The sequence below is a fragment of the Botryllus schlosseri genome, chromosome 13 (genome assembly GCF_051294905.1).
Source record: "Botryllus schlosseri isolate E-star chromosome 13, Bs_hap1, whole genome shotgun sequence".
Lineage (NCBI taxonomy): Eukaryota > Metazoa > Chordata > Ascidiacea > Stolidobranchia > Styelidae > Botryllus > Botryllus schlosseri.
The window spans coordinates 11,117,487-11,137,424 of NC_137248.1; the positions used below are offsets into that span (position 1 = coordinate 11,117,487).

General features: G+C 40.8%; 1 protein-coding gene across 1 annotated transcript; it reads right to left on the reverse strand.

Moving 5' to 3' along the window:
- Positions 1-1,904: 1,904 nt before the first annotated feature.
- On the reverse strand, positions 1,905-18,443 carry LOC145454458 (uncharacterized). Its single transcript, XM_080332456.1, has 20 exons — positions 18,240-18,443; positions 17,779-17,940; positions 17,174-17,296; positions 16,023-16,191; positions 15,528-15,598; positions 15,367-15,471; positions 14,772-14,798; positions 14,066-14,110; positions 13,551-13,673; positions 12,860-13,012; positions 10,969-11,082; positions 10,760-10,880; positions 10,503-10,686; positions 10,063-10,216; positions 9,378-9,537; positions 8,739-8,923; positions 8,505-8,680; positions 2,975-3,116; positions 2,763-2,884; positions 1,905-2,341 (listed from the first exon to the last, which is right to left on the reverse strand). Exons 1-20 carry the CDS (start codon positions 18,280-18,282, stop codon positions 2,174-2,176), a joined length of 2,547 nt encoding a protein of 848 aa, XP_080188582.1. The 5' UTR covers positions 18,283-18,443; the 3' UTR covers positions 1,905-2,173.
- Between the last annotated feature and the right edge of the window lie 1,495 nt (positions 18,444-19,938).

Below are 19,938 nucleotides of genomic sequence, written 5' to 3' on the forward strand. Positions count from 1 at the left end.
TTTTTGCAAGTACAGCACTGAAAGTTGGAGTTAGGATCTAACATCATTATACTGATCCGAACTAAAAGTTATTTCCGTTTGTGATTTTCTTGTATGTTGAACCGTTTCAAAATACGTTGGCCTCGAGGACGGGTTATTGCGCTAACAAATTTATCGATACTTTTATTACGTGTATCGATGCCTTCGCGGGCAGCATGAAATGTTGTCACGGGCCGTAGTGTGCCCACCGGCTGGCCTATATTAATGTACACGATACCTAGCGCCGACTCGGGCGAAATAATGCCACAATGCTGAAGTACGTCGCCAAATGTATCAACTGCTGGGGAAATCAAATGATATAGTCATCCCATAAAATCAATATCTTCCGTCGTTTTGCCAACAATTTCGACGAGGACTTGCAAGGGAACATAAGCTTACGCCTTAATGATCTAGGCCAGACCGGACAATGTATTCGGCGTATGAGTATTGCTACGTTGATATTGAGCAGAGTGTAAAACGGGTTTCTATACTTACTGCCGATAATACCCATAAACAAGTTATACAGAAGCAGTCAACACCCCAATCGCCCGGATTTGGTTTTTATGATGCAATGAACATATTAAATCAAGATTGACCCGGCACGCCTGCTAGATTTTTTGCATCTTACAACGGTATCAATTTCATTGATTGGTTGAATAAGCAACATTCGCTGACTATCTATACATGTAGTGTATTTCGCTCGTGATGTTGTGTGATTGTGGGTAAAGCTCACAGGAGAGAGTCACTAAAAATATTCACAAACGGAAAGCTGGATATTTTGAGCAAACTTATGTCACGAAGCAAGTAAAATTTTTGAGATGGTCAAGGTGCATGTTCGTGCAATGTTGATATTTATTGCTGCCAGCGCCATGCATAGAGTGGCCCGCAGTTGAAATGCAATAAATTTCAACCATAGATGTTATAATGTAGTGAAAATTGTAATATATGAAAAAGGTTCACAGTGCAGAACCTACGAAGATTCGTTTGTGAACGCGAACCTCTAAATTTCTGAGGTTCACCCACAGAACGCGAACGTGAACCTCACGTTCACATCATCTCCAATTACGGCTATAGTTACCGGGTAGGAGTGGTGGGAAATGCGTTTCTCAAAATTCTAAAGTCATGGTAGTCACGAGTCAGTCGGATGATTTTCATACGCGATTCAAGTCGACACTAGTACAATCAATATTCAGTCCGTGGTAAAAGTAATAGCCATGAATGCACGGCATTGTTAAGCAATGCCTATGTACAGGATTTCGAGCAGCATATGTAATTCAGTAATTTCACCTTTGCTAGAATTTGTGCGGAACTGGACTGTCGTTAGTGTAAATAATGGCATGTAATCATTCGAGACTTCTTCCTCGCCCAGTGATGCTTTCAAGGCGTAGCAGCAGAGGGTTGATCTATTATAATCCATTCTCTTTATCGCAGTCACCTAAGTTTCTCCTATATATACAAGATGATTGCTCTGACACGATGTTTATGACTTACCGGTATATATATTCCTTGTATGATGGGCCTATATATAGCCGATGTATGTTCTGCAAAATACGTCTATTTAAATTGATAAGACTGTGGACAACACTTGGTCGCAGTTGAACAGTGGAGAATGGCCATGGGTGCCCGAACTCGTGCTAAACTCGCCATGCTGTGCCTGTGCTGGAAACCCGAATTGCCATGCACTAATGGTGGGATTATCGCATCTCTAAATCAGCCATATCTAATGTATCGGACAGCACGCGCAATGACTTGGGTGCAATACCAGGCAGTACACAAAGTAACTGAATCCGAGTCGAGTCATTTCATTATCCACGTTGAAGAAAATGACTCAAGGAACCTAAATATTGCGACTGAGTCGAGTTATCAATCAATTTATCACAACCGTGGATGATACCCACGATACACATATACTATTTATTTAAGTAAGACAAAAAAAGGGATAACCATTTGAAAAGTACATGTTGTTATTATCTACGAACCACCGAACTAATATATGCTGTCGTGCATAATACAGACAATATGTCTAAATGAAGACCTAACGATTTCTACTGCCATCACAAACTTTATATACACAATCGCAAAAGCCTTGTTTGATCTACGAGTCGCAGGAAAAAAAACAAGCTAATTACATCCATTACATTAAATCCATATGATTTTAAAATGTGGAAACTGCCATCATTCTTAATCCGTGTCGACAAATTCCGGGATCTTCATCGATTACGTAGTAGACTCCGACCGGTAGCTTGCATAGTATTTTCGGTTGACAACGGAAAGGTATCGCTTTCGAGGTGTCACAGTCACGCCATTCGGAGTGAGATTCGACCTGTCGTTGAATATCAAATACCGCTGATTGGGTGGCTCTGATACTTGGTAAATGATGGTGCGAACGTTCTGTTCACGTTCGCGTTAGTTATGCGCAAACGCAATCCTTGGAAGGTTGTACGCTGTGAATTTTTTTGTGAAATATCAGTCTCTTTTATAAAATTAACATATGACAATTTCACTCACAAAAGTGATACATCTGATACAAACATATCCCCAAACGAACTTCTACTTTGCAAAATACTAAGTGTAAACAGTACATAGTCGCGGCTTAAAATCTGCTTATTAGAAGTGGAAGTCGTCTGAAAACAACGACTTGAGTAAACCTTACTTGAGTAGGCTACTCCAACAAAGTCTAGAAGTCATTTGTTACTGACTACGTTATATTCGACATGGCTCTATCCTACCCTATGGTATCATACCCGATACATGTGGTTAGCGCGAGATCCGTAGAAGTAGAGGAACTGTACATTCGAACGGAAGTTGATTCCCCACGACGGCAGCTTAACGTCCGGTGACCAATTGAACTTGAACAATTCTTGGTCTATGCACGAAAGTAAAATAAGGTGGTAAAATAAGGCGATCTGTGTCGCATTGTCTACAAATTGTTGAGCAGTAAGGACCTAACGCTCACTTGATTCCTGGTGGCGGTGCAACAGTATTGGTGATGGCATACTCTGTAAGGTTCGCTCCGTCGCAGTCGGGCATTGCGAGGTGCAATCTGGTTGATCAGTGTAGCATGCCTTCAGGCTGATATCGCGGTGTTCCCGAGGATCCTGCGTGGCGAATTTAAGATTGCGTGAAACTTCATGTCTCGCGTTCGTTCAGAACATTGCATTGCAACTGCGCAGTGCACATTCGACTGAGTGGTATAATGCAGACACCCGATATTAGTAGCCCCCGAGACAATATTCTTACTGCAGCGTTGCATTACGTAGTATGTACACAAGAACGCATCACACACTTTCGAGCATTTCATGTTTATATAAAGTAGGAGGAGCCAATCATTTCATAAGTCATATTTGTGAGCCATAGATCAGTGGTTCATCATAACCAGTGTTCGGCTAGGAGTCCCATGAGCCAATCTCAAAGGTTTCGTAGAAGTCAGGTTAAGACGTACACTCGACTCATAGGCCTACATATGATTTGTGATGATACGCCCGTTTTGCTCTTTGCCATCATTGGTTACAGGCAATTATAGGTCCGATCTGTTGTCGAATGGTGACTGTTGTGACTGTACTGAACACCGTGTGCAGTGGCGTACGCAGGAGGGGTTAGGGTTGGAAACTGATATCCCGACCGTCTCAAATGTCAAGTCTATCTCACATATTCATAAACTCCTTCGTAAATTAGTTGAAGATATCACGCTGTTTCGTTTCAACCGAGCAATACCATGATAATTCCCGAGGTAAAGTCTTTAATTTCTGGCCTGGTATCTGAATGGGAGCAGCAGAGGTCAGACTGATTTCCAGTCTATATACCAGGGCTGTTGAGTCGGAGTCGGAGTTTGGCTAATTTTCGCTTGATGGAGTCGGAGTCGGAGACGGAGCCGTGAAAATTGTAGTGGCTGGAGTCGGAGTCGTGGAAAAAAATACTGACTGGAATCGGTGGCGGAGTTTGTGAAAATGACCCTGACTTCGACTCCGTCTCCAACTTCTTAATCATGAAAACAATTGCTTTCAAAGGCATCTTTGAATTACTAATAGTAACAACTATAATAGGATTTTTATGTACCATCAATCATTGTTATTAGTAACGATACAGATCAAGAGCGGCCAAACCGTGCCCCGCTGGCCAAACGTGGCCCGCGAAAAAGGTTGTGTGGCCTGCGACGTAATTCTCGAAATTAAATATAACATCAGGTAAAATTGCAAGGCCAGGCAAAATTTGATTAGCTTGACCGCGAAATTGATAATGACTAAAACATCAGTTTCGACGCATTGGTGTAACCAGGGGCCAGTCACATTCACCGCAGATCTTCGTATGGCCATAAAATAGAATACTCCGTAGCAGATTTATTTGACTTGAATTTTTTTTAGCACTTCGCATGATTTATTGTTACATTTCTTGCATTTAGGATTGGAACCCCTCCTGGAAATTATAAATTCGCGTAATTTAGATAGTTGAGTCCAACTATACTCGCAATTAGGAGATAACGTGTCGTCCAACATGTGACTTCGCTTGTGCGCTCGATGCGAGATCGTCGGCGATGAAACATTTGCACAAGATTACAGAGGCATGTTCACCGAAACCGTCGATATTGCTATGTCTAAAACGGCAAATAAACCTGTCCTTGCCAAATGAGCCCATTCCTATACAGAGGCGACCCCCAATACATGCAAGTAATATATTTATTGATCGAATTCATTCATTACCTTTGAAAACATTTTGTGCTTCGCGCGACCAGGGCATGACTGCACACTGTACAGTTGGACACGGAGTTTTAATGACATAATTGTTATCAATTTTAAAGTGCAGTCATATAAGTCTTGTTTTCAATGTTACCTAATTCGGTTCGTTCCTCTCGGACGACTAAAAAAGGTTATCAACATTCAAGTTCCCCGCGCAATGGTTCGTAAATCTGATGTGGCCATTTGGTCGAAAAGGTTGGCCACTCCTGACATAGATAAAATTGGACATTATTTTCAAATTACAATTCAGTTGCATAGAGGAAGAAAGAAGCAATATGCATCTTCATGATGCAGTCACTAGTTGATGCAATTTTTGGAATTATACCATGATATTGTGTCAGAGCAAATATATCGTGTGTAAAATTGATGTAAATATAACCAAACGCTCCTTCCCGCTTGACAAAATTCAAAAATGTTTGTTGTGTAGCTTAGCTGCTTAGGTCGAAAGACTGCAATTCCTAGTCATTGAATACTTGACTAAGTGCATGTAGGCTACTTTCTAATTTTCGTTTATGACCAATGTCTATAGTAGTGGAGTGTGTGTGCTTGTAATCAGTACAGCGTGAAATGAGAAAATAAGTAAGATGCATCTCTGTATTTGTTGCTGACTCATACGCAAGAGCCACACTTCGATTATTTTATCTACATTTTAATGATACAGGATGGGATATATGTCGTGTTTGAATAATTCATACATATTAGGTTATTAAATAGTCCATGTTATAAAAACTGATAAAATATAGAAAAGGAAGGATATTTAGAAAGGCAATCTTTCGTGCATAGTGAATAATTCGAGATGCGGCACAATGAAACAATTTTGCATGCCATCGTTAATCATATGTTTACATATGTTTATTGGTTATATGATAGTCATTTAACCGGAGTCGGTACGCTAAAGACTCGGGAGTCGGAGTCGGAGTAGGTCCATTGGAAATGTGTGGAGTCTGAGTTGGAGTCGGTGGTAAAATTTACCGACTCCACAGCCCTGATATATACATTATAAAGTTTCGATTTGTGTGAAAATTGTAATTGAATGGTTTCGTTATTTTAACACTCTGTTGATGCACATTGCACAAATGATTATTTGCGCTAGTATTCTATAGCAATGTGTTAACAGTCTAATAACATTTGTATCCTGGTAGCAACGGTAGCGAAAATTTGGTATTCCGCCAAGGCTTGCATATTAGCGTAAGCGTTCCGTGGGTTAGTGAGGGTTAAGAACCACTGCTTAAGATTTTAGTGGATTTGGAGATCGTTGATCGATGTATTCTGTATATCTTTGGTCATCTGGACAATGTTGCTTCTGTGTATCAGTCGCAATTTGCCCACCAGGCGTTCGCGACCGCACTTTCCATTGCAGGTCAAGGATAGCTACAGTGGTGGTCCTACGAGTGGGGTTGAGCTGGGCGAGACTTCCAGGGTCCCCCCTATAAGTATGTAATCCCTTTTTGAATCTATTATTACCAACTTGAGATTAGTGCGCCATATGGAACGGAATTACGTGATATGTCTAGGAAACCATAACACGGCTTTGAAGCAGGCCTAAATGTTGAATTGCTCTAGCTCCTGGCCCTTTTTTATCATACATTGTCAAGTTATAACAGAAGTGACCCCGTCAACTATATAGCTCATGTCTTCATGTGGCAGATGTATGGCATGTAGTCAGGTGGTCAGTAACGAAGTACTTCTACTTTTTGAAGTATTTGAAGTAGATTCTTTTCTACCCACACTACTTTTTAAGTAGTTATGATTTTAGACTACATCTACTTCTACTTGACAGTTTTCAGTTTTGTAGGCACAAATAAGCGTAAAATACCTACTTACTTACTTACTTACTTGGGAACCACCACTTCTACTTCTACCTGAGTAGAAATTCCGGCGTTACTTCTACTTCTACTTGAATAGCGACGGTGACTACTTTGACCACCTCTGCATGTAGTGATGAATAATATATTGGCCATACTACTACTGCAAGCTATATAGACAACACTAATCTGGAAAGCTATCGGCTGACATTAGTAATATGCCAGCGCACCACGTCAAGGTTTGAGCCGGCGCTGGATTAGGCCAAATCTATTATTGCATGGTTGCAAGGATAGACTGCATTAAAACTAAGTAGGCTACCTCTACCGTATGCAAAGACTTGATGATCACCGGGATATGGGACTTTTCTAACAAATGCAGAGATTAGATGATTGACTCATCTGCACGGAATCATCTTCTAGATTGGTACACGGATTTCCACGTTTATTCGCTATAATCCCTGAAAAAAGCGCTTAAACCAAAGAGGGGCCCTTCGACCAGGGGGCGGACGACTGCCCACCTCGCCCACCTCAAAAGCCACCACTGGATAGTGGATAGCTACATCACGATCACAGCCAATGTCCAGAGGTGGTCAGTAACGAAGTACTTCTACTTTTTGGAAGTACTCAAATAGTTTTCCTCTACTTCTGGTACTTACTCAAGTAGATCTGATTTTCGCTACTTCTACTTCGTAATATTTTGTGATCTACTTTTTTTACTTTTCGCTATTTTCAGTTTGTCAAGTAGAGGTAGTTTAATCCCCAATACGAAAGATAGCCTGAGGAATTTCATGGCTGTTTTCACGGAGTACCAACATTTAATATTCATAAAAGTCAAGTAAAGCCCACAAATTTTGTTGCGCTTAGCGCATAGTAGTGATGGAGTGACAAATTTTTTTTCACGTAAGTATCAGTCAATATGATTTAGGTACCGGATTGCTTGGTTCCTCTCACACCGCATTGTCGCCCATATCAAATATTTCATCACAGTAAATATGGCCCACCATAACGTTTGAAACTACCGTTTCGCAATCTAGCAATTACCTATCATATTGTAATCTAGCAGCCCATTACGTGTCTTGCTGATCTGGAAAATCCAGCGTTTTTTAACGTTACACCTGTTTTAGCAGATCACCTTTGAAGCTTTATGGACAAGTGACATGAAGTCTATTTTCCGCTTTTTAGAAGTGGTATTTGTATTTCTCTTTCAATTGCGAGTATCATACTTTGATTTCTAATTACTTTCAGTTCTTTTGTCTGCAGAACATAGCCTACGTGTTGAAGCATAAAAGCAAGTGTAGTAATGCCTCTATTTTCCGAAAATAAAGCTACACTAAATATAACTTTTACGATCCACAATATTTGTTATTAACGTATACTAATCGCGCAAAGTGATGAAACCGTATCCGATACAACTTCTACGTATTGCTCTTCGCCTAAACTTGGGGCCTTATAATATGTGGTAGGGCGCCATGCCATGATATTCTCTAAAAACGGGGTCTTCTAGGAAACAGGGCTGGTATCGCATTTTCATATCAATACTATAATTTGCATCCCATGATGTTAAATAATGCTTATTTTGTCGAAAATTGATACCTCCTGGGATGCATCAATACGAATCAAGCTCTCTGCACCTTCCGCACAGCTCAATTCGAAGCTTTTGACAGTCCATGCGAACGAATTAAGACTGCTTTCAAAATTACTTACTTAATTGAGTAGATTTAAAGTCAGTCAATTCTACTTCTACTTCAAGTAGTTTTCGATGGCTTATTGAAGGAGTACTTCTACTCGTACTTGAGTAGAATTTTCCGTCGCTACTTTTACTTCTACTTGAGTAGCTTTCTTGACTACTTTGACCACCTCTGCCAATGTCACACCTTGATAGTTATCAATTGCTCGACACTTACCGATAAAGTTCAGAAAAGCAAAAAAAACGTGTGATACCACTCACCAGCCGAGTAGGTATCAAATTAGGGAGAGCATTTTTGAATACTCTATGTGTCGGCAGCACGACGCTGCCGCCGATGCGTTTGTCTTCTCGGAGTGAATCGCAGGCGGAAGCCTGAGACGCTTCGTAGTAATTGACATATACCGCTCGCGATCCATGAAAACTTTCAAGGTAGTGAGCTGCGACGAAGGATGTATATCACGGACAGCATACCAGTGATTTGGCAGTAAACCATACCTATGAGAATGGAGTGGAATTGCGTAGGCTTCTCTGGCTCTTCTGATGGCATACCGTCGTTTCCTAGGTAGTCGTAAACGACTCCGGTAAGCTGTGTGTAGTAATACGAGTCTCTCATGTTGTTCACGGCTTTGAGGATGGGATATGGGTTGATTGTGCGGTTTCCGAACGGCATCTGAGGACGCCTAATGAGAGAGATATTGAAATTTAGGATTAGAAACCTAGATTGCTTATTTTAGACACGGATTGGGAGGGGAGCGTTCGGCCCTCTTTTGACTACAGACAGTGTAACTGTAACGACATCTACTTGAGTATATTCAGTTACTGTGGCGAAAGCGCTGTTATATCCAGTCGTTATGATAATAATTTCACTCGTAAAAGTGATGGAAATTCATCCCAAAACTGCTTTATACTTTTAACAAATCAAATGTCTAATTCTAAAAATTAAGCAGTGTTGCCTGAATAACTGTTAAGTAGAAGTGAAATTATTCAAAAAGAACGAACATTGGAGTAAGTAGTTAAAGTAGGAAACATCTACTTCAGTACAAATGTACCACCCCTGGAACGGGATCGCATTTGGAAATGTTACATCAAACTGTCCTTCCAATTTGTATCACTTAAGCTTAACAAATCACGTACCCGAAGTCGCTTTTTTCTTCGCCCGTCTCTATCACCGCCTCCAGCGTCCATGCGGCGGTGTTCTCTTTCTCCATCTTCTCCTGAAACACCGCCCACAAGCGGTCTATTTGGGTATGGTGGAACATGAAGATGGGATCGAACGCGGCATAGAAGATAGAACCTGCAAAGGAAACGCAGGATGTAACGATAACGTCTTGAAAATTTCGTATCCTCACACCATAGTGTCCTATATGGTGTCGACACAGGCAAATCTCACGCCTCAGTGAAATTGTATCACGTCACAATTTCCATTTGGCTACAGGCAATTTGACGGTCATTTTTGACCGGCTTGCCGAGCATCAAATTTGGCAAAACGGGTATCAATCGAAAGCTGACTCTGCACTGATTACGAAATTATAAATTTTATTCCGCTCGTGGCCCTGGAACTCCCACAATCAGCCTCGAATTTTTCATTGTTATGGAGATTGGCATTGGGACGCAACAATGCTGTCTGGCTCTTTTTCTCTTAGGCTACTCTCTCGTTTCCCCGGGCAGCATTGTTGCGTCCCAATGCTAATCTCCATGTTTATACTTTTATAATGTTCAATAAGTATTGAAAATATATTTATATATGACAGACAGTCGTTAGGCAAAGTCCCACGAACGTCTGCCAAAAAATTCTGAAATTTATTGACAAATTTATCACCCATTGAAAGTTCACATCCGGCGCTTCTGCAGATAGCAGAGTGAGGGGAGTTATGGATTGACTCCAGGGACTCGGTGAATTCTGCCATTGTATTGGGCTTCATCAAAGTCTCCGTTACTCCTGTCCAACTCTCTCGCACCGTTTCCATCATCCTCTGAATCAGGAAAGGAAATGACATACGGTGTATGGACATGGGCAATGGACATTGAACATGCATGCAGAACTGTCGAGTCATCGCTGATCTCTGCATTACAAATGGCTATACCAGCATTGTTGAAATATTTTAATCAAAGAAAGGTCGCTAAGATCCACATTATATCTCTGATGAAATATCAAGCGAGACATATATTAAAACCCAAATCAAATATTGCAACTAAAACCAGAAACTGTATCAGACAGCATTAATTCGACAAGTTTTTATGTGCAAAAAACATGAATACCAGGTCAACGGATGCGTCCCGTTGTATGGTCCTCATCGCGCCTTCCAAATCAATCCGCACTGTCATGTTTGCGAAAGGATTCGGATGGCCGTCAATCATTCTGTCCCAGACAATCATAGGAGGCGTCTGATCTTCAGCCAGCCAATTCCAATACGGCAATCCAATAGTCTTGTCTCGTAAATATCTATTATGAATTTATGCGATAATGGGAAGTTTATTGTACATGATTTTGACGCAATACCCTAAGTATACTTTACCTGGACAATCCCTTCTCGTAGTTCAGCATGGTCGATCTGTGCCAGGCCAAAAACTTCAATCGTGCGCCGTGAGGGCAGCATTCCTCGCCGTTACATTGTTGTGGCCAGCCGTGCGAGGATGCTTTTAATATTGAATATATTAAGGTTCTGAAGAGCATTACATAGGCCTATACACTGAACGAAACTAGTCATCGCCTACATAGATTTACCTGTATTGTGGAATCCAGCCACTGACGAGTCTGCGCGGAATTTCTCCATGGCTTGTATTAAATCGTCCTGTTCCGCTTTTGTGAGCGTGGTTGCATCTTTCCGAACCCGAAAATCTAAAGACAAGTCTAACGTTAAAAAAATGCTTCGATTCAATTCAGATTCTGTCATTCTGTCCTATCAAGTCTGTTGATGACAGGGATATCCTGGATAATTTCGTGAATCCCTGGTTGGAAGATAGATGTCGCAGCCCTGGTAGTACACAGTATATGTAATCCCAGGCGGTGTGGTTTCGATTCCAGGTCTGGGAAAGACTCTGTTTTTCGGTTTCGTGGAAATTCTGATCCCTTGGTTAAGAGTGATTCATATCTAAATCCAAACAAACTGATTTCGCCCCGCAGTTTTTCTAGTGCATTCAAGTACAAACCATTATGAATTTGACAACTCTGCTGTGTATACGTATGTAATCCCAGATGATCTTGAGGTCAGGATTCGAGTACTTTTTTTATTTATTGCGGAATAATATCATGGACTAAAATTATTTTCGAGAAATGTGGGTAGATACATTTTCGAATTAAAACATACTACGATTCCAGTGAATTTTTAAAGTGCATTTTAAATCAGTAGAATCGTAGATTAGACAATTCCAATTCTAGTTATCTGCCGTAGTCCTAAATAGTCTAGGTAAGCTTTGGGATTCCCGGACTGGAAATACTAAAGAGCCTCTCTTTTTGCGAGCGACCGAGCAACATATCATGAACGATTCGACGTGCTATTGCTTGATGCGTTTTGTGTAAATCTATCGAAGCACAAGCTCCGAATATTGTCTTGCCTGTGTATAATATTCGCATTATTTATTGTCTGATGGTTTCGTAACGATCAATTAATTACGCATCCGGCGTAAAGCTTCAGGCAAACGGCAATGCTGATCAGTAGGGCAATTTTTTTTTGACATGTCAAAAAAAGTCAAAATTAGGTCAAAATTGTAGCGTTAGGTCAAAATTTGTCAAAATTGTTTACAAAGTCCAACATTTTTTGACCTCTGCATTTCTTTAGTATCGTAGATTTTGCGCTGTCGGTGAACTTATCATTTGATATTTTACAGCTTGTAGCCTACTTTATAGGCCTACCGTTGTAAACGGACCATCGTCTGCTCATTGTGAATCATAAATGGTCAAATGAAACAAATAGTGACATGGTTTTATGGTCAACGTACCGCAATATCCTAGCTGAAGCAAGACTGCTTGGACAGTGCTTGGTTCTTATATCAAGAAGCGCAAGCTGAAAAATTGTGATATAGAAAACATTGTCAGAATGAAGCAACACGGTTTGTCGCCAGCAGTGTGCACACAACTTGAGTGTTGTCAGCCAACAAATGCTGCTGTTGAACGTTCTTTCTCCGTTCTTGGCAAGCTACGTAGTAAGGACAGACACTTTCTACCCGAGAATGTAGGAAAGGATCTTTCGTTGTACTACAACAAATTTTAATCATACTGCCATATACGTGATGTAACTACTGGAATTCTTCATAGGGCCAGATTTCGTTAAAATACTAGTTTTTCATGTAAAAATCTGTCAGTTTTTGAGCCAAAAACGTTTTTTCAGGCCAATCTACTTTGTAAGGACAGACAGTTCCAACCAGAAATGAAGATAAATAGTACAATTTTAACATTATACGCAAAAACACCTAATTTGCATACGTGAGGTCAAAATTTGGTCAAATTTCAGTTTTTTTAGGTCAAAAAAGGTAAAAATTTAGATTTTTTAGGTCAAAATCTTCCGTTAGGTCAAAAAAAAATTGCCCTACTGATCAGTAAACACTGATCCGCTGTGAAAAGCCAAACGCGGGAAGAGAATATGAATGAAATTCTTTGAGTCCGGAAAAAGGCGCACCGCATTTCTCTCCCGAGTAGCATTCTCTCGCTTCACTTCCCCTTCCGACGCAATCAACGCCGATAGCCCCGCCGTGACATTTCCGTGTGCGTGTCTGCAATCCTCCCCAGCATGTGGCCTTACATGCGGTCCAACAAGTCCATTCTCCCCATTCTGAAAGTAGCGGGTATGCTTGAGAATCGCTGCGAAGTTTTAAGGCAAACCAGAACGGGTATCTGCTGGGGCCACCCCATTCACTTTTGGCAACTTGTTTAGTTTAGGCCTATTACAAGGCCTGTAGAGGCTCTATGAGTAACATTTTCGGGGACTGGTTATCCTTCACACCTGGCCATGGCTGCAGTATCGCAAATAAAAAATTGGTTGATAATGTGAGTCGAAAAATTTATAATATTTTTCAGAACATATGGGCTATATATAGGTCTATCATACAAGGAAATTACATTAGTCATAAACATCGTGTCGGAGCAGAAGTCAGGGAATCCATCTTCTTGGGATCGAACAAATAATCTTCAGTGTATGCGTGCCAGCCCCGCCCATCAAAAAGAGCTCAACGCTTTAGCAGCACCGATGTATCAAAATGAAGTAATCGCCCTTATATGATAGATCAAAAGTTCAAAAGTAAATTGATATAACCTATACATCTGAACCCTGAAACTAGACGAGCGTTGAATGAGATCAACTCAGAACTCACTGTCTTGGTTGTTGAGATCCCGCTTGTCTGATTCCGACGATCCTCGGCATTCTCTCTGGAAGAGGTTTTCCGCGAGACCGGACTCTTCGAGAAAGTCACACCAGAAGCTATCTAACGACAAGTCTGAACAAGATATAAGAAAGAGATATAATCCTGTAGTCTTAAGATAAGGGATCCTAAGGAAATCCTGGTCTCGACTTGCACGACGTGTCAATGAATATCAACAAAAGACCTAAATATTATTTTTGATAGTGTCGCACACCAGTCAAATTTCTAAATTATGATGAAGACTTTGTATAAGCTGAGATGGGGACGCAGTCCGTTCGCCGAAATACGACATCATATGCCACCGGGCAAGTACAATGAGCAAGTAGATTTAGCATGAAATAATGAGATAATATTATGCAAATCATCAAGACGAGTAGCATTTTTGAAAAGAGCGACCGTATCCCGAATCGGATCCGAAATTTGGGATCGTTTACTCCCTCTAAGTCTAATAGAATGGATGAACTAACCTCCATTGTCTTCATTCACTTCTTTCACATCATCGGATACTTCACCTGTCGCGATATGGTGTAATAATGTAATTTTTATACTTCATATGACATAGATATTAGTAAACAACAGCCGGGCACACATGTGTAGACAGATGTCTAGCCATATACCGTCTTTAGCACTAAGATTTGTGCCTATTATTCGTGCGACATAATATTACTGCCATATTTCCGTGTAAATATTCTTGCGTTTTACCAGAGTCGGTATTTGTTGTATTTACAGTATCCACAAAATTTCTGCTCTTTCTACTAAAATAATAAAGAGGTCTGTGAAGTCATTGGTAAGAATTAAAATGCGGGAATACAATGCCTATAACTGCCTAACACATTGTCGCAGAATCATTGGTGATCAGAGTGAAGGACGGGAATAGGTTGAAGCTATCGGAAGCTCTGTTAAAAGTATAAAAACTTCTGCTATTGTCAGAATACAAACCGGTCTTTGCATCAGGGAGGGATATTGTAGTACGAGCCTTAGTTGAGGCCTATATAACAGCATGCGAATGGTTTTTTAAATTAATCGCATCTAAATTGCACGGATCTCCAGATTTTGTATTCTGTACAATGTTGTCCAAGTGCTATATTGCCTATAGCGGATTTCTAGGGATCATAGTTGAAATATGTTCCCCTTGCTGCTTGTTATAGATCACTAACAATATGAAAAACTTACATGTTGACGGCTTCGGTTCTTCAATGCCTGCATAAAAGTTACGGAAACGATAACGGGTGTACGCGGACAGCAGTTTCAACGGACAATATTAGGATAATTCGAGTCAACCGCGGTGTGGTTTACGATATTTATTTTGTCTTGCAATACAAACCAAGCGCAGAAATTTGTGATCGAGATAGCCTCGACCTATTTGTGAAGTTATCACTGTCAATGATCATCGAAGACCGGCCTACTGATAAAGAATAACATATCATATGGGGAAAGTGTCAGAATGATGTCGCAATCACTGACTTTGGAAACTTGAAATATTGAATATGCGAAAGCAGTATAAGGCAATTTGTTGCTAGGCCTACTTGATACTTCACAATACTAACGACAGCTATCAAAAATCATGCCGAGGATTCCACGCAGTTTATTTCTAGCGATTCGGCCTAAGCAGGCTGCGTACTAACCACTCATATCTTCACTTGCTGCATTAAAAACGAGAATTCATGTAAAATTGTTGATAAATTGCACGATTCATTTCTATGCTCACGACACCCGGGAAGTTAGGATTATCCCTTAATCATTGTCCGGGTAACAGTCCCCCGCTTACCGTAGCACGTCCTTCCGCAAAGTGAATAGCCTTCCTCGCATTCACAATAGTAATGTCCTTCTATATTCCTGCATACAGATCCTTCGCCGATGCATCCGTGGGTTCCTAAAAGTACAGTTTGCATTCATATTAATCTACCAGAGTTATGACATATCCTTCACCTTCAGCGCACTCGTCAATATCCTCGCAATATCCACAGGGATTTCTCTGGAAGCCAACTTCACAATCGCAACTGTAATATGTCACGAAAGTGTAATAGAGGATAAGTTTACACACGTAATATCGAAGTTTTTAATTGTTGTTTAATGGGTACAGTTTGGGGGGAAAGTGGGACTTTGTTACTTTTTCTGTCCAGACGCATAGTTGCCGATCCTAAGCATCCGGTTTGAATGTACTTGCGAAAACGCCCACGAAAATATTCCATAAAAGTGTCCCATTTATAGAATCAATTGTAGTAAAAACCATCAAGCATCAAATCTCCGGACCCAAGTCCACTGCTCAATATTCAAGCCAGAATTGGAGTATAAGTACGCTATTTTATATCCATTTACAAGCACAAATACTTGCTACACACAATTCACAAATTTAAATGAAATTGCGTTAACTGTCAGCAATTATAATTCACAGTTCATGGAATATAGTGAATATAGTCCAACCTTTCACGGGAAGCCGCACTTCTCGATGTTACCACTCGAAGAGAATTCTCGTCGGTAACGTAATCGTCATTTCGAACCTCAAACGCCACTCGGCGATTCCGTCCAAGGCGACGCAGTGAAAGGCACTGATCCGGTATCCGACAGATTCCCTCAATCAAATCCGGTAACACTGCGATAAACAACGGTTGAGACAGCGGCTAAGGTAAAGCTGCGACTGGATTTTCAAAATGCGCAATTAAAATTACTCACTCACTTTTCAGTTTTCCAAACTCTCGACCAACCGAGAACTAGAACTAACGACCTTTACACATCCGCAACTAACCAACTAAAACACAACCTATTAGCTTCAATACCGAATAAACTATTTTTATAATGCGCAACTAAAACTACTCTTATTTAAAAATTCGCGACTAGGAACTAGGACAAGAACTACTAGAAAGCGATTTGTGGACAGTCAACTAGATTGGTGGTTGGAACAAGTCTGCAAGACTTGACATGGCTTGGTCCGGATCCGGACCGCAAGATATTGTTACAAATCTGGATAAGATTGCGACGGAAAATTGACATCGAATCGAGACCTTGCTATTGTGAGTGATTATGTGTAGTTTTGTGATTTAACTTGCCCAACAAAACAATGCTGGGTTCGTCCTTTGTACGCAAATACTTCACCAATGCTTGATCTATGAATGGATCGATGCCAGCTGCCAAAACAAATGTCTCGGGGCCTGATTTGTTCACTGTAATTCGCATTTAATTTTCACTTCTATTGCAAGAGCTTCTTGGAGGTACAGAACTTTAATATAGAATTGAATAGTATATTCATATTGAAATGAATATTTTCGGCTCACAGTCGTCAGGGGTTATCGCCAGCAACTAGTAAAGAAGTGAAAAGACCATTGTATATCAACAATCGTATCATAAATTTAACGTCACCGGCTGACGATTGCCGTAAATATTCGGGTTTATTTCGATATGAATACAGGCTACTATTCAACTCCTATTACAAATTAAGGAAATTAAAGCAACGTTGCGGAATATTATATTAAGTTAGGTAACATCAGATCGTAGATATTAGCAATAACTGCATTCGAATTTCTGATATGCACTATGTTCCGTCGGATACATAATTCGCACAGTCTTTCAAAACTTACGACAATGCTCTCCTGTGTAGTCCAACATAAAGCCGCATCTACAATGACATTTGTAGCTTCCCTCATCGTTTATGCAGATGCTATTCGTAGAACAAATATCAGGGCTGGAGCACTCGTCTATATCTGGAAGGTTGAAAATAGATGGCTATGATTTAACAACGAAATGTAACGTAATGCCCTGTATTGTTAGTATTATAAGTAAATGGAGTCCTGAGAAAGAGGCAGATATCTCACGGGTGTATATAGCAGAGGTTGATAAAGTAGTTTCGGAAGTAGGCTACTGTAGCGTGGTGTTGCTCAAGTTCGAAATCTAGCCCATGGGTTTTACTTAGGGCAATTAAGATCGGAAAAAGAACGAATTTGAACATACTCTATTCACACCTTCGAGTAGCTGCCCGACTGAATAGATAATTCTATGAAAATGGCAAAACTTTATTTGAAATATATTTAAAGAAGGCGTACGATTAAGTAAGGTAACTGCCACTTCCTACTGTAGAACCTACACGGGGTTCGCTATTTACCTATGACAGTGGTTTGGGGTTACCAATAAAAATACTGCATTTCGCAATGTCGTCAAACCTTGCATTATGCTCTCGCCAACTCACCGACGCATAAGTGACTAATAGAATTTTCGTCCCTCCGAAAACCCGCTTTGCAAGTACAGTAATGCGTCGTCTCCGAAGTTCCCCAGCATAATCCGTTTTCTTGGTCACAGTCACCGAAGTTTCTTCCACAAGGTGATTGTGCTGCTGGGGTGATCTGTGCAGCTGCAATTGGAGATAACGCTGCTTTTCTAGATGCGACTCTCTACATTTGAAATAATAGATAATATCGCCGGGCATCAAGTTCAACACTATCTTGCTACCAGCTCCGGTCATATACTGCTGCCTGAGACGGTGTTGGGCGGAGGCCTTCACTCACCAATCGTGAAATAGGCCTACGTGACACATAACCAACAGGAAATCACCAGAAATGTGTAAGAATTATGGATGGCTGGCTGAAAGTGTCTGACGGAGACTGATTTCGTTATGAACCAATTAATACGAAAAACATGACGATCACTTACTTACGCATCCACTCAACATCAAAGTTACCGTAACTACCCACATGATGAACACGGTACGGATCCAGCCAAACTGTAGTCGTATAGCACCGCAAATGATTGCCAATGGAATATGAGGAAACAACCTCAGCGGTAGACAGCGGACGCACGCTCACAAACTATGCATTGTTTTGCGGAAAGACAGAACGCAAAATGATAAGATATCAACAACTTTGCATCGGTTGGATCACCGAAAAGTATTAACTTGCGGTCATTTCCTGTTCACGCAGCGTTTAGCGTTGATACTAACGCATCTCTTGTCGACAAAGTGTCAATTTACTCCAATGACGCCATGTAATATTTTTCCGAACGCAACTGTTGTTGTGGCAATTAACGCGGCGGAATAGGCAGAGAAAGATTTTTATTTGAAATCGAAAGATAAAAATCAGCTTGATATCAATAATATGCCCTCTGAAGCAGTTTTTCCCAACCCGGGGTCCGTGAGAAGGCATTTCGGGGTCCTTGATGACATGGTGAATTTTGGGGAAAAACGAAAGCGATCTTTTAACGTTCATGTCTCTCTTTAAATGCGCATCTGCCAAGCTCAAACACGCGAGTATAAACTCTACCGGAGTACGGGTATATGCAGCACCGTAACTGCCGCACCCCAAACCCCCCAATTGGGGGTGGGGCCGAGCTCGAAGGGGGCCCAAAATTATTTCGTGAATTAGCATAAATCATAGAGTATTTTTTGCAAATTTATGCAATTTTTTCAAAATTTTTTCGCGCTGCGCGCGAATTCAAGTAGCTATTTCTCTATATAATTGGGTATTGGGCCATTACCGCGCCACGACCCACCAAGAAATACAATCAAGTTTTAGGCCATATAACATGCGACTCCAAGAAGTGTGCCAGACCGATCGGCAGCGAGAAAACCTTGGCCGAAAAGGTATATGCCCTTATGCAGACCGAAGACTTCGTTATATATACAAAATACATATAGGTGTAATTGTCCATATAGGCGCCTAAATGACTGGCGCCGAATGTTCCTGTCTTCACAATCTGAACCTCACAAGACAAATACCATCCCGCTGGGAAAAATTTTATGCCAGTGATGAAATACTAATTTGAAATCGTGTGCGTCTCTTAGTTTAGAAGTCTGCATTTGGACGATTCTATATTTTTTGATATAGCAGACTGGAAGTCACGAAATAACATCATGTAACGAAGTCATATCAACGTTGCCGCCCGCCCGAGGATGTTTAATCATAATTTACGGGCCCTCCCGTTTTCAAGACACTTCACTCAGCTCTAACGGTAAATCTAATTACGTGAGTAGAGAGGGCAATAAATTGATAGCATAATATATATGCAATCGCCGATCTGACTGACCGATTTTATCATAAATTATCGAATATTTTCGCGCCCCGCGCTGGCTCACAATACTGTACAGATAATTTCGTGACAAACGCGAACAACGTGATGGGGGTCGTTTTATCACCCTATGGGAACCCAAGACCCCCGTTTTGGGGGCCTGACGAGGTGCTGTTTCGTTCCTGACAACGGGTATACGCCCGAAGATGTTTAATTATTATTTTTCAAACACACCTCACTAAGCTCTACTAATGGAAAATCTGATTACGTGAGCAGAGAGAAGATAAAAATTGATAACAATACATGCAATTCCCAATCATACTGACCGATAAAAACATGAATTCTAGAA

Coding starts and splice junctions, on each gene's coding strand:
- LOC145454458 (XM_080332456.1), bottom strand. CDS start 18,282: ATGTGGGTAGTTACGGTAACTTTGATGTTGAGTGGATGCGTAA. Junction 15,472..15,527: donor TATTGACGAGTGCGCTGAAG/GTGAAGGATATG, acceptor CTGTACTTTTAG/GAACCCACGGATGCATCGGC. Junction 11,083..12,859: donor CTACTCGGGAGAGAAATGCG/GTGCGCCTTTTT, acceptor ACTTGTCTTTAG/ATTTTCGGGTTCGGAAAGAT.